This window comes from Myxocyprinus asiaticus, chromosome 42, assembly GCF_019703515.2.
Source record: "Myxocyprinus asiaticus isolate MX2 ecotype Aquarium Trade chromosome 42, UBuf_Myxa_2, whole genome shotgun sequence".
NCBI classification, from domain to species: Eukaryota; Metazoa; Chordata; class Actinopteri; order Cypriniformes; family Catostomidae; genus Myxocyprinus; species Myxocyprinus asiaticus.
In genome coordinates this window covers 4,342,120-4,356,391 of record NC_059385.1, presented here as the reverse complement: position 1 = coordinate 4,356,391, position 14,272 = coordinate 4,342,120, and the positions used below count along the sequence as shown (strand labels likewise).

Genomic DNA, 14,272 nt, shown 5'->3' with positions numbered 1-14,272 from the left:
TATTTTTCCATTTGTGCAATTCAGTGTGCTGCTTTTGTTTCAAAGATTTGTCATTAATATACTTCCATAGCATTAACATATACTTCCGTATACTTACGATGTACTTCCGTAACAATCTAACGAAAGGTCAGCCGGATTCCAGAAAACCTGGCGCTTTTGACAGATTCAAAAGCAAAACCTCAAGTCTGTGTCTAGAAAAAGCATTCTTGTACACTATCGACCACATGAGCACTGCTTGGTTTGTGTAGCTCTGACAGACCCTTGCGCACTCAACTGTCGAGCAATATATGAGCAGGAAGAGCTCTTGTGTCATGCCTCTGTCTGTGTTTAAAATGCAGACAGCGTGTTACATCATTGACATATTACCACGCTGCTGTTGGGTAACGTGCCGCTGTGCGAGAGCGCCACTGCACTCTGGGACAGGTACTGGAGGCTGTCTGTGCCGAATGTAGACAGACAAACACTGCAGGGGAAGCGCCCTGTCAATACTGTTACATAACTCTATTTCGGGCTGGAGCATGTGCCTGCATTAGCATGCTGCAGAGACACCTAGAGGCCATCTGCTGCTGACACGCCTGTGTGCGAGTAGGAGACAACCCAAGACCAGCAACTGTGAATTATTAAAGACCTGCAAAGTGTGTAGCTGTGAAGTTAGAAGTAATTATTTTTACACAGTAATAAAGTGAATAAACCAAGAAGAGTAAGGTTGGAAACAATAGGGACTCTTCATCAATTCTGTTTTTGATTCTGATTCCACTTGACAGTTATGGTTCCTTAACAATTCCATTAACGCTTCTTTTAGTACTTTTGAGGAAGCAACCCTTGAATTAGCTCCCTAAATATAATAACAAAAATACTAAACAAAAAGCAATTTTTTGTAACATTTTAAGTGGTTTTTTTTTTTTAAACATTAAAAATGATTTACTTTGCCATAGAAAAATACGGTGTTCTGTCCACAATAGGGCTGGTAGAAATGGCATTTAAAAATAAATCTCAAAAGTTATGTAGTTATGTGTCAGCATGTATTTTTATATCATCAACAGGATCATCACAATGATGTGAATAATTTATATATTGCCCAACCCTAGTCCACAGTGGTGACGTGGATACAGATATTAATGAATTGTAAACACAACCAACCAACCAATTGTCATTATGCTACAGAATTAAAAGCAAAATGGAACAACCGGCATAAGACGTAAGATAAATCAGGTTTTACTGTCATAGACAAATCAGGTTTCATGTTTTCACTATTCAGAAAGTTCAAAACGTTTCAGTGATTCATTCATATGTTTTCCATTAATTGATTCATTATCAACCCGTTCACCATTTGTGCCTTGTTCCCCCAAAACTGTGATCACTAATAGGAGCAAATGTCTTTCACAGACCCCATTGACATTGTGAAAGATTTCATTGGCCCTCATGAGTACCTGGCCGAGGAGGATCCTAAACTCTTCAAGTCTGTAAAAACCCAGCGGGGCCCCCTGTCCGACGACTGGATCTTGGAAATCAGCAACAACCCAGGCACAATGCCCGTCATGTGCGCTTACAAGTTGTGCAAAGTGGAGTTCCGTTACTGGGGCATGCAGTCTAAGATTGAACGCTTCATTCACGACGTGGGTAAGTGCAGACATTTACACAATGTTCATGGGTTACTTTTTGATATGGGTGTCTACTAAGGTTTTAATATGCCATGTCATAAATAGGTGAAATGATCAGATATCAGACTTTCTGACACTGAAACAGTCATGAGGGGTTTATAATTTTCTTTTCAAAGTATTTTTGAATGAGTGTTACATTACAGTGCTGTGGCACTTTTAAATACTCCATTATTCTGATCCTGTTACTGTGAGAATTAATCTCCCATAATTTTTTCATCAGGTTTGAGGAAGGTGATGGTCCGTGCCCATCGGCAGGCGTGGTGCTGGCAGGATGAGTGGTACGGTCTCACCATGGAGGACATCCGGCAACTTGAGCTGGAGACCCAGCTGGCCCTTGCGCAGAAGATGGCACAGTACAGCTGCAATGAAGAAAGCGGCGAGAACAATGGCACGGTTACCAACCCTGAGAAAGAGCTCGAAAACAAAGAGGCCATCAGCTCCATCGAGGCAGATGGTACGGCGAGGAGCATGGGAGACACTCTACAGGCGCGAGGAGAGCTGACCAAGCAGTGGTCCACCTCCTCCAGGTCTTCACGCTCCTCCAAGAGGGGTGGTAAGTTCACCTTATATAATAAACTCCAGAATGAAATGATGAAATTTAGACACTTCTGTGATGTATATCATTTGTGTGTTGCACACAGGAAGCCCTTCATGCCACAGCATTTCTGAATGGCGTATGCAGAGTATCGCTAGAGACTCTGAGGACAGCACAGATGACGAGTTCTTTGATGCTCATGGTAATGCTTAACAATGACCTGAAGGAATATTTCACCCAATAATTACAATTTGGTCATTATTTACTCACCTTCATATCATTCCAAACTCGGATGAGGTTATACCCCCTTTTGAAGAAACAAAAAAAAAACAAACGTATGTGCCACCCCCACCCCACCCCAAAATGTGATTTAAAAAAAAATAAAAAATAATGGAGGGGGAAAATACAATGTTAAATAAAAACAAACAAAAAAACAAAATGTTAAAGAGTTCAAAAAACAACTGCATTTTATTTCAGCTTCATGTCTTTTTGATAATTAACGTTATAGGAGCGCAATGAAAATTGCACACGCTTCTTGAGTTTTCACTGTTGTGCAGAATAATGGAAAATTACATCTTCATTAAAAAATTTTTTTTCTGAATGTATATTTTGTCTCTGGGCCTACATCGTTCTGTTATTTTCTGTTTACTTTCTGTGTTACAAATATAAAGCACGTTAAGTACACTCACCGGCCACTTTATTAGGTACAACTGTACATCTGCATATTCATGCGATTATCTAATCAGCCAATCGTGTGGCAGCAGTGTAATGTATAAAATCATTCAGATACGGGTCAGGAGCTTCAGTTAATGTTCACATCAACCATCAGAATGGGGAAAAAAGTGATTTCGACGGTGACACGATTGTTGGTGCCAGATGGGCTGGTTTGAGTATTTCTGTAACTGCTGATCTCCTGGGATTTTCACACACAACAGTCTCTAGAGTGCAAAGAGAATGGTGCGAAATACAAAAAACATCTAGTGAGCGACTGTTCTCTGGGCGAAAACGGCTTGTTAATGACAGAGGTCAGGGGAGAATGGCCAGACTAGTCCAAGATGACAGGAAGGTGACAGTATCCCAAATAACCACACGTTACAACAGTTCTATGCAGAAAAGCATTTGTGAAAATGCAACACGTCGAACATTGAGGTGGATGGGCTACAGCAGCAGAAGACCCCTCCGAGTACCACTGCTGTCAGCTTAGAACAGGATAACTGATGCTGCAGTGGGCACAGGCTCTCCAAAACTGGACAGTAGACGATTGGAAAAACATCGCCTGTTCTGACAAATCTGGATTTCTGCTGAGGTACACAAATGGTAGGCCCATTGCAGCCTCAGTTTTCTGTTATTGGCTGACAGAAGTGGAACCCAACTTGGTCTTCTGCTGTTGTAGCCCATTCGCCTCAAGGTTCAAAATGTTGTGCATTCTGAGATGCTATTCTGCTCACCACAATTGTACAGAGTGGTTATCTGAGTTACCGTAGACTTGCTGTCAGCTCGAACCAGTCTGGCCATTCACCATTGACCTCTCTCATCAACAAGTCGTTTTTGTCCACAGAACTGCCGCTCACTGGATGTTTTTTGTTTTTGGCACCATTCGGAGTAAATTCTAGAGACTGTTGTGTGTGAAAATCCCAGGAGATCAGCAGTTACAGAAATACTCAAACCAGCCCATCTGGCACCAACAATCATGCAACGGTCAAAATCACTGAGATAAATTTTTTCACGATTCTGATGGTTGATGTGAACATTAACTGAGGCTCCTGACCCGCATCTGCATGATTTTATACATATCACTGCTGCCACATGATTGGCTGATTAGATAATCGCATTTATAAGTAGATGTACAGGTGTACCTAATAAAGTGGCCGGTGAGTGTATATACTTTATCAAATATAAAAAAATCGAATAAATAAAAGTGATACTGCTTTGCAGGAGCAATGTTAAAGGGATAGTGCACCCAAAAATCTAAATTAATTTACCCTCAAGTTGTTCCAAACCTGTATTAATAATGAAAGGATTGCGATTGTGACTGTCAAGCTTCAAAAGCACATGGAAACATCATAAAATTGGTCCAGAACTTTTAGAATATTCTTTTTAAAAATCCCATGGCCCCACCAAAACCAAAAGGTCCCACGGTCATGGACAACCTGGAAATATTACAGAATTTTAAAATAGTGTTTTTCAGGCCTGGTCAATAGTCATTAAGTCCTTTAAAAATAAATCATAATTTCCCAAGAAGTCATGGATATTTCCATAGTGACAAATGTTTTCTAGTTATGTTGAGCTCTAAAATGTTTCGGCGGCTCAAATATTTATACAATGATCATTAAAGAGCCTTACATGATTTTTAAAACACAAATGACTGAAAAAATCATGTAAATTCATTGTTCAAAAGGTGTGGGACCCCTCTGAACCTCAGTTTAAAAACATATTTATGAATATGTGATTTTTTACTAAAAGCTGACTCCTCATTTTACAGAGGACCTTTCTGACAATGAGGACATCTTTGCCAAGGAGATCACGAAATGGAGCTCTAACGACCTGATGGATAAAATCGAGACAGCGGAGGAAGTCCAGGGTATGTGACGTCATTTCTGTAGGAACATACACGCTCTTCCTGCTGTAACAAGGTTTTTTCCAAGTTTTTGTTTTTATTTTTTAAAACAAGTGTCACATCATTGTGCTGTCGCAGTTTAAAACAGGATCCTGCCCGTGTTACTGTCAGAATTAATCTCCCGGCATCTTTCCGTCTGGGTTGAGGAAGGTGGTGGTCTGTTTTCACATCTGTAATAGGATTATTCATAATAAAGCCCCGTTGACCCTGTGGGGTTTAGAGAAGTAATAACAAAGAATTTCAAGCTATTAATGAGATGAGAACTCAGTAATGGCAGAACCTACTGGCCATATAGATTTTGCGCTGATGAAAACCAGGTGACAATCCATGTCTAACACTGGGTACTATACAGTTTGTTGCATTGACATATATCTTAATATTTATATTTTTGCTGTGAAAATGCTTAAACTTTTTTTTTTTTTATTATTATTTGAGTTTTCCCCAATTAGAGAGAACAACACTTCGACCAAACATCCATTGTAGCCAAATAGATTCAAAATGTTTAATGCAAGAAGTAAAATACATTAAAATGTTAATTTAAAGTAAGACGTGTTTTTAACATTGTTTTTCGCTAAATGACCAGAATAATGTGTTCACCAATAAACATGGTAATAAACCACATTTACAATTTTTTTACTTAAACATGAATACATTAATGTAATTTAAATGCAACCCAAAGACTTAAATGATTATGCAAATGAATAATTGATTCAGAGTTTTGAATAGATGTATTGAATAGTATGAACTGATTCACTGAAATTAATCTTTTTTATTATTATTATTTATTCAATACTAAATCAGAGATACTATTAAAACATCTCTCACACACGAGTCATAAAAAAACTAGGAATGGACATGGAGCTAGACACATGACCTGGTCTTTAGAGGACTTAATGGCTAAATAAAAAGCGCATTAAAATCATTGCGATATTCACTGTCTAGCAAAATCATTGCATTTATATGCAGATTTCCACAGACTTTTAATACCCGGTGTTTAATAAGTAAACAAGTGATGATCCAAAACATTACAAGAGTGCATTCATTTTAGATTTCAGTTGTATTTCTAGGTGACTTGTATCAAGAATCTGGGGTGGAGTTTTCTGGGACGGCCAGCATGGACCGCCTCAATGAGGTATGTTACACTTATGCATAATTTCCTCAACATAAAAACTGCATATTGCTAAGATTAAATGATGACATTAGTGGATTTGTTGCCATTGCATTATTAATGCAACTGCAGCAGCGAGAGATCAGATGCATTGATCTGTACTTGTGCTAATGGAGCAAATATTCTGCACATGCCAAGAGCAGCTACGCTGCTTTAATGCTGATGTAAAACAACAGCATCAAAGCTTCTCTGAGGGCATGTTATGCAATAGCTCTCACAGTCATGTGTCAGTCAGACTGTACAGTTTTGTTTGTGCACATTTTGTGTACTCTTGATGAAGAATAGCTATCAACATTGCCAGAAAATACTGCTCTTTAGCCTGTTTATGAGGCGATTGGCCTGAACCACCAAACTAAGTTTCTTTTAATTTGCTGTGGTAGTATATGAACAGTAAAATAAGGTAACATCAAGCACCAGCACTGAAAAAGCTTTTTTTTTGTTCATTAGTAAATGAAAGAAATATGCAATTGCCTTAGGGGCCATTCACACCAAATGCATTTTTGAGTTCATCTGCGCTGTTTTTTTTAATAGATTTTCTGAGCAAACATGCACTAGATGAACATATTTGACTGTTTTGCCTCATCTCGCTGTTTTTTTTTTTCAGCATCTTGTGCATGATTGCCGCATTGTCAGTTTAACTCTTAAATGCATGGTCGTTTTGGCAAACATTATTACATACCTTGGGTCTTAAAGGACACGACAATTATATCTTTAAAAAATGGATCTACAAAAATGCCCAGAAAGTGTATAAAGCATTTTTAAGACAATTAGAAAATAGAGTATATTATTCTGTTATATTCTAGAATAGTTATATTTTGGAGTTTTTATTTTTCATATATCAAAGAGATGATGCAACAAATGATAGATCGGGATTCATTACATCCATGCAACAAATGTCACTTGAAAACATCACATCTTAATTAGAACTACCAAATGAGATCATAAGTAGGAACGTTCCAGGAGGTCTTAAAGACAGCATCAGCATATAGTCAACTTCTCATGGTGGTGAAGGGTTTCATTCAAAGAGCATGGTCGAGAGTTGAGGGCCTTTTGTGTTTCATGTCAGTGCTCTTTAACTCTGGTCCACAGAGACCCAGGTCCATACGACGCTCCACCATCCGTAAGCGTAGCCGTAGAACACGCAGATGCCCAGCTGTGAGTCACAACGCCACCCATTTAAACATCAGTTTAGAACCATTAGCGATTTAGTGCCCTGTCAGAAAACATGTAGAGTTGAAGTCGTCTTCATGTGTCGTGGGAGTCACTGATAGAGATTGTGTTTGAATAGAGTTCATCTGATACAGTATTTACCCTGATCTTATTGTGATGTCATAAATGTCAGTTTGCATAGTGGACACTTTGACTAGTAGTATGTGACTTGGAGGTTTTATTATGATATTATTATGAGGATTATATTTGTTTTGTACAATAACAATACATTTTGTCGTATTTACTTCACCTTAGTCAGTTGGCCAACGTTGCTCATGACAAATCTGTTGAAGCGCAGTCACCTGATCCTTTTCTGTAATATCGTGTCCAGTTTTTAGATTTGTATAATAACTTGTAGCACTGTTTGCAGTTGCCCTAGTGCATGAATATGCAGTACTTTGCTTGCACAATACACATGAACCGCTCTGAGTTTGCTAAAAAACAGCGTATCATCAGAACACTTCACCTGTTCAATCTGAGGCACACAGATACATCTATACATTGAATTAAAATGAAGCCTATTGCAGTTTAGTAGTCACAAATGACAATATTGACATTTTGATAATATTTTGATTATTTGTGCAGCCCAGAAGGATCATGAAATTAGTCACACTCTTTTAGAAATGTCGTGGCCAAATACAAAGTGCACTACAATCATCACGATATTCACAATATTGCTTAATTTTATATCGCCAGCAAACTTGATATTTCGGCCAGTCCTACATTAAATCACCGTTAAAGTAGACCATATGACTTGTGCACTATTTTCCAAGTCTTCTGAAGATATACGATGGCTTTGCATGAGGAACAGACCAGTAATAAAAAGTCATTATTTAACAATTATCTTGCCGTAAACTGAAGCTCGCATCTTGGCCGCGTTCACGTTCAGAATTTAAAAATGGTGTGCAGTGTTCATATACTACCCAAGCGAGAACCAATGCCGTTTTCCGTCAGTCACATTGACACACCACTTTTGAATTCTGCATGCCAATGCACGCTTTGTATGGCTTCAGAAGACTTGAAATGTAGTGCACGACTCGTATGGACTAGTTTATATTAAAGTTTTATTTATTCATATTCATTCATTTTGTGAGCTGTAGTCACTATGAACTTTTGTCGTATGAAAAAGAGCTGCATAAAGACTTTAAATATTTCAAGGAAAAGTAAAATCCTTGTAAGTAATAACAGTATTTTAATGTGTCGGTGAACAATTCTTTTAACTGTTCCTCATAAAAGATTTGTCTTGAAAAGTTTATTGCAAAAAAATCATTTTGTGATTGGGATTTTACCTTCGGAACCCTACTCTTGCAGTCTGTATCGTGTTTATTAATAGTTGTCGTTCACAATTGCATGTTGTCATGAGTGTTTGTGTGGATGTATGTGAAATGCAGCAGAAACAGACATTTAAATGTCTCCTCAGGATTGCTCGTCACAGCAGTGTTTACAACCCTCCAAAATCCACGTCCTCATCCTTGTCCTGCATGGCGGAAACATCCTAGACACGGGCATCGGTGACCAGAACGGCAAGCAGTGTGATGTCAACACCATCAGCAGCGCGTTTGATGCTGTGATGAGGGTTCATTATCCAACCGCTTTGAGCCGCATTGCCATTCGCATGGTGCCGTGTCCGGCGGTGTGTGTGGAGGCTTTCTCTCTGGTGTCAAAGTGAGTATAAAAACAAACACACACACACACACACACACAAATTGATCCAAAGCCTTGCCAGTAAGTAGCTGTAGCAGTGGAAATAGCTAACTAAAAGTAGCAACACTACTATCATAATTACGCTGTAGTTTTCAGATTTCCAACAAATAGTGGTTTATTTTAATAATGGTTAATCTACACTAAGATAAAATTAAAGGACAAACAAAACTTTCAGATCTGTAGTATACTATTCTGAACATAGCCCAAGACTGTCTGTTTTTCTATTTAGAAACTGTAGCTTGCCTATCTACGAGCTAGTCATTTAAAAATAGCTATCCCAACACTAGTAGTTATCTCAAACCTGTCAACTAAACTTAATACTGTACATCTATTTTTACATTCAGTGTGTTAAATTGCTTCTGTCTGGTAATAACCCAGCATGCTCTCTGTTCTGTGTGCCCTTGACACAGTTTGAGTCCGTACAGCTATGATGAGGGCTGTTTGTCCAACAGTCAGGATCACATCCCTCTGGCCGCCCTGCCCCTATTGGCCACCTCTGCACCACAGTACCAAGACGCCGTGGCTACGGTCATAGTGCGAGCCAATCAGGTCTACGGTGACTTCATCAAATCCCTGGAGGGGGCCACTTTCACAGGCCAAGTCAGTGGTTTGGGTTTATTTTGGTATTCATTGGAATTGTTCTTTCCAATGAATTAGTCGAAATGGTTCTCTTAGCCAATCTGTCTGAATTAAAATGATTGTAAAAATGTCACTTCCAGTTACCAGAAAGGTCTGGAAAGGTCATGGAAATTAAAAGGATGGGTTTTTGAAAGAAAAACTTAGATTATTTACTAAAATGTTCCTGGTCGTAGCATGTAAACGTAAAAAGAAATGTTTTAATTGAACAATCTTTTATTTAAGTCAACATGCCATTTTGCTTCCGTAATGTGAAATATTTCCGAAATAAAAAAAAAGACTTGGATTTGAAGGGGAGTGGTTGAAAAATAAAAGGGCTTGGTGATGTCAGACAAAAAGGAAAGTCATTAAAGAGCCATTATATTTTGATTTCAAAAATTGTATACACTTATTTAGAAGAACATCCGACAATGTGTTCACAATGAGACCAGTAATGTGCATTAAGAATGTAAAAGGGGTCAATTTTAAAATCATGTTCACTTTAACTAATAGTGCCATAGCGTAGCAATTAACATCCCATTCAAATTAAGATGGATAAATCAAGTCTTGCTTTACATTAACACTGCTGAATATTCAGATTTACTCTGAAATGCATCACAATACAAAAGTTCAATTGACATTCCTACACATATATGTATATAATGTATTGATGTGATGTGTGTGCAGGTGTGTCTAATCGGTGACTGTGTTGGAGGGATTCTGGGATTTGATGCTCTCTGCAGCAGTAACATTACAGTGTCAGAGAGTCAGAACAGCAGCCGACGGGGCAGTATAGTCAGCGTACAGGTGGGAACACACACACACACACACACACACACACACCCATGTGCCTGCCTGATCATCCACACAATGATTTATGAACCCTCTCAATAAATTACAACATAAAATAAAAGAGGGACATTTGTCTTATCTCTTATTTCAACTGACTTCCTGTGTTGTTGTTGTTGTTGTTGTTGTTATTATTCAAGGGGTAATTTTCAACACTTATTCTCATGGTTGTTACGTTAATATAACGACGGTTTCTAGATGACACATTTTTGATTTTGATTTTTTGTTTTTTTTAATTAGGAATGTGCACGTGTGTTTGATTAATCGATCAGTCTTTAAATGTAGTAAAAACACACAATTTGCAATTTGATAGTCATTTGTGCCTTTGTTTGCCTTGGTCAACAATGAAACTGCTTCTCTCACCAAAATCTTAGTTGCTGCTACAACTCAATGCATTGGATTTGTTAAAGGAATAGTTCATCCAAAAATGAAAATTCTGTCATTATATAAAATGATCGTATCACTTCAGAAGTGATACCCTAACCTAACTACAAAATTAATTGAAATGCTAATCTCTAGTTTCAATAAATAATCTGGGCATACTCTTTCTATTATATTGATTCATTAGAGGTGAATTCAGGCAAATTAAGTCACTTTTTGCCAGTCATCTTGATCGCAAGAAGTGGCCCAGTTTACCTGAATTCACTCTTGATTAACTTTCTCTGCAGGACAACGATCTGTTATCACCAGGGATCATAATTAACAGCACTCACTGCTCAGGATCAGGTTCAGGATCGGGATTGTCTCTGGAGGGCAGCCGTCATCTCAGTCGCAGTAATATAGACATTCCACGCTGCAGCGGTCCTGATGACCCCAAAAAACAGCTGCCACGAAAACGCAGCGACTCTTCAACTTACGAGCTGGACACCATCAAACAGCACCAGGCCTTCCTGACCAGGTGACTCACAATCATATCTTTTGTTTGTGTATTTGTTGTAATAATGTAAGTAATTTAGAACAAAATGTAAATTGTTTACTGTATATGTGTTTACATAGTCTGCACTCTAGCGTTTTGCGGAACGATCCGGGATCACGGAGGTCCAGCAGCAGTACCATGCTGGAGGGCGGCGGCGCTCTGGGCAAGTTCGACTTTGAAGTGTCTGACTTCTTCCTCTTTGGCTCTCCGCTGGGTCTCGTCCTTGCACTGAGGAAGACTGTGGTCCCTTCTCTAGATGGTACATTAACCTCTAGTACTCTCCTTCTGAAATCTTGTGTAGATTTGATGCCAAAAGGTCATTTAAAGTGTAACATGATTACTTGCGATGTACTGTATAATCTACATTTTGTATGCTGTTATTGCTACAAAGTCCAAATCTCTCCACAAATAGGCTAACATCTTTTAAAAGGCTTTACACATTAATCCTGAAAGGAACTTAAATCAGTTGGCATTGTGGGCTGCTGGCAGATTAAGAGAGATTGTTTTAAAGGGCTGTTTCACAGGGGAAATGAACAGTATGCTTACGGGTTATTCCATAAACGTCTGTCATGTAGAGCTCAACCAAAACAAACACAAAGATAGCTGAATAACTGTTGAACAGAGGACTAAAGACGTTACTGCTGCAGTACCAACAGCAACTTTCTTTTAGCTATTTTATAGCAAACATTTGCAGATAGATACATTTTTTGCATGCCATTTTATAGTGTCTCACTCTCTTTGCTGTCAAATATTTAATTTAATATTGCTTTTTGTTTGTGTTATTGTTAATGAAACTAAATGACATTTTTTCATTAACTGAAATCCTTTGTTGTTAAAAAAACGAAACCAATAACAAAATGAAATCATTTTCATTAACTCAAATTCTTTGTTGTAAAATACGAAACCGAAAAATAACTAACGACACTGAAAAAATAACGAAAACAAAAATGAAAATATTTTCATTCATTGAAATCCTTTCGCTCTGGAATAAGTTACCTCTACATATTAAATCCTCTCCAACTCTTGATGATTTTAAATGTGAAAAAATTCTAAACAAATTGAAAATGCAAGTGTAGCATTATTACTTTTATTGTCTTGTGTATTTTGTTTAATCTCTCTTTGTGTACTGTATATTTTGCTTTGGGAAATCTTGAAATGATTTATTTCTTTTTAACTGGTTTAATTGTACAGCACTTTGGTTTAAAAGTTGTTGTTTTTAGGGGGCCTGGGTAGCTCAGTGGTTAAAGATGCTGGCTATCACCCCTGGAGTTCACTAGTTCAAATCCCATGGCGAACACAAGGACTTAAAAAGCGCATTGGGAATTGGGCATTCCAAATTGGGTGAAAAATGGGAAAAAATCCACCCCCATAAAAAAAAAAAAAAAAATGTGTTTTTAAATGTGCTATATAAATAAATGACTGACTGACTGGCTGACTTTGTTGTAAAAAATTCAACATAAAACTAATGAAAACATTTTCATTAACTGAAATCCTTTGTTGTAAAAATTGAAACTGAAAAAATAACGAAAACAAAATGAAAATATTTTTATTAACTGAAATCTTTTGGTGTTAAAAACAAAAACGAAAAATAACAAACGAAACTGAAAAATAATGAAAACAAAATGAAAATATTTTCATTAATTGAAATCCTTTGTTGTAAAAAAACTAAACCAAAAACTAATGCAAACAAAATGAAAAACAGTTAACTGAAAAAACAAACAAAACTGAAGTAAAATATATACAAAATACAAACACCAAAATTTCTAAAACAAAACAACAATCACCACAAATTTCAGTTTTTGATACATTAAATTATAAAACCTGATACATGAAAATGCTCTTTGATGGCGATAACACAAAACGGCAATTAAAGTTGAAACGAATGTAAAACGTATTTAATTTATTTTAGGTCAGGCATAAACTTTGGAAGCCCTAAAATACTAAAGATAAATTAAAAAAGAAATATACTGAAACCCCCACTAATAAATAAAACTAAAACTAACATTGAATGGACAAATATAAAATATAAATGAAAACTAAATCAAAATGTTCAAACTATAATAACCTTTTGTAGTTTTATTAATTGTATTTGTTGTAAATGTACCTCTAAAATTGTAAAGTCTTTCTTCTTGACTTTCTGTCTTCAGTGGCTCATCTCCGTCCAGCGTGCCAGCAGGTGTACAACTTGTTCCACCCCGCGGACCCCTCTGCCTCGCGTCTAGAGCCCCTGCTGGAGAAGCGTTTTCACCTGCTGCCTCCGTTCAGTGTGCCCCGCTACCAGCGCTTCCCCCTCGGGGACGGCCAGTCGGCCCTGCTGGGTAAGACCGGGGGGGATTTATTAACCAACACGTATACATGCTGTTAATATGATCCTCAATCACAAGTGGTCAGACAAGACAGATCACGGTTATAACCTGGTATTTACAATTTACAAAAGTATTTCGATAAATGATTGACACCTGTTTTTGGCACTGTCCACTTGTGATTGGATCACCCGAAACAGATGTTAATGCCAGGTGTAAACAGAGCTACATGTGGTTACATGTTTTTATTGCACATTGGACAGGATATTGTTGTAACAGTTTAGTCAAAACAAGCATTTTCCATCATTGCAGTTCTGGCGTGAGTTTTGCTTCATGACTGGTATTTTCGTACCTCTGTTTGTCTCATTTCTGTCTCTGTTATTTGTCTTTATTTTTCTTGTCTCTCTCTCGTCCCGTTGCGTTCTCGTGTCTCCACGTCCCTCATGCCGCAGTGGAAACCATCCAGAGTTCCCCTCACCTCCTGTTGGAGAGTGGGAGCTGTGCCGCCCAGCGCTGTCAGGATGGCATCAGTGAGACTTCCATTCCCGTCCCTGTGCTCAACTGGCAGGCCATGCCGGCCCCGGCCGAGTGTGTGTAGTCATTCCTGGTTTCTTGCATCCATTTTGGCGTAAACGCCCCCATCGTGTGTGTCCGCCTGTGTGTGCCGTTGCCTCATTTCTGTCTGCTCACATGAT

General features: G+C 38.1%; 1 protein-coding gene across 7 annotated transcripts in view; it reads left to right on the top strand.

The window, feature by feature from the left end:
* Positions 1-14,272, top strand: part of LOC127432558 (membrane-associated phosphatidylinositol transfer protein 2-like) — a 72,098-nt gene that overhangs the window by 41,703 nt on the left and 16,123 nt on the right. For 4 of the 7 annotated variants that reach the window (XM_051683790.1, XM_051683785.1, XM_051683788.1 and 1 more), the window contains exons 5-16: positions 1,387-1,620; positions 1,882-2,214; positions 2,303-2,398; positions 4,679-4,777; positions 5,881-5,945; positions 8,611-8,855; positions 9,305-9,494; positions 10,197-10,316; positions 11,027-11,256; positions 11,355-11,533; positions 13,422-13,592; positions 14,030-14,167. In XM_051683790.1, coding sequence (XP_051539750.1) covers positions 1,387-1,620; positions 1,882-2,214; positions 2,303-2,398; positions 4,679-4,777; positions 5,881-5,945; positions 8,611-8,855; positions 9,305-9,494; positions 10,197-10,316; positions 11,027-11,256; positions 11,355-11,533; positions 13,422-13,592; positions 14,030-14,167 — 2,100 coding nt within the window. Of the gene's footprint in view, positions 1-1,386; positions 1,621-1,881; positions 2,215-2,302; positions 2,399-4,678; positions 4,778-5,880; positions 5,946-8,610; positions 8,856-9,304; positions 9,495-10,196; positions 10,317-11,026; positions 11,257-11,354; positions 11,534-13,421; positions 13,593-14,029; positions 14,168-14,272 lie in introns of those variants that run through there. The other 3 variants (XM_051683791.1, XM_051683789.1, XM_051683792.1) reach the window with 2 other exon arrangements.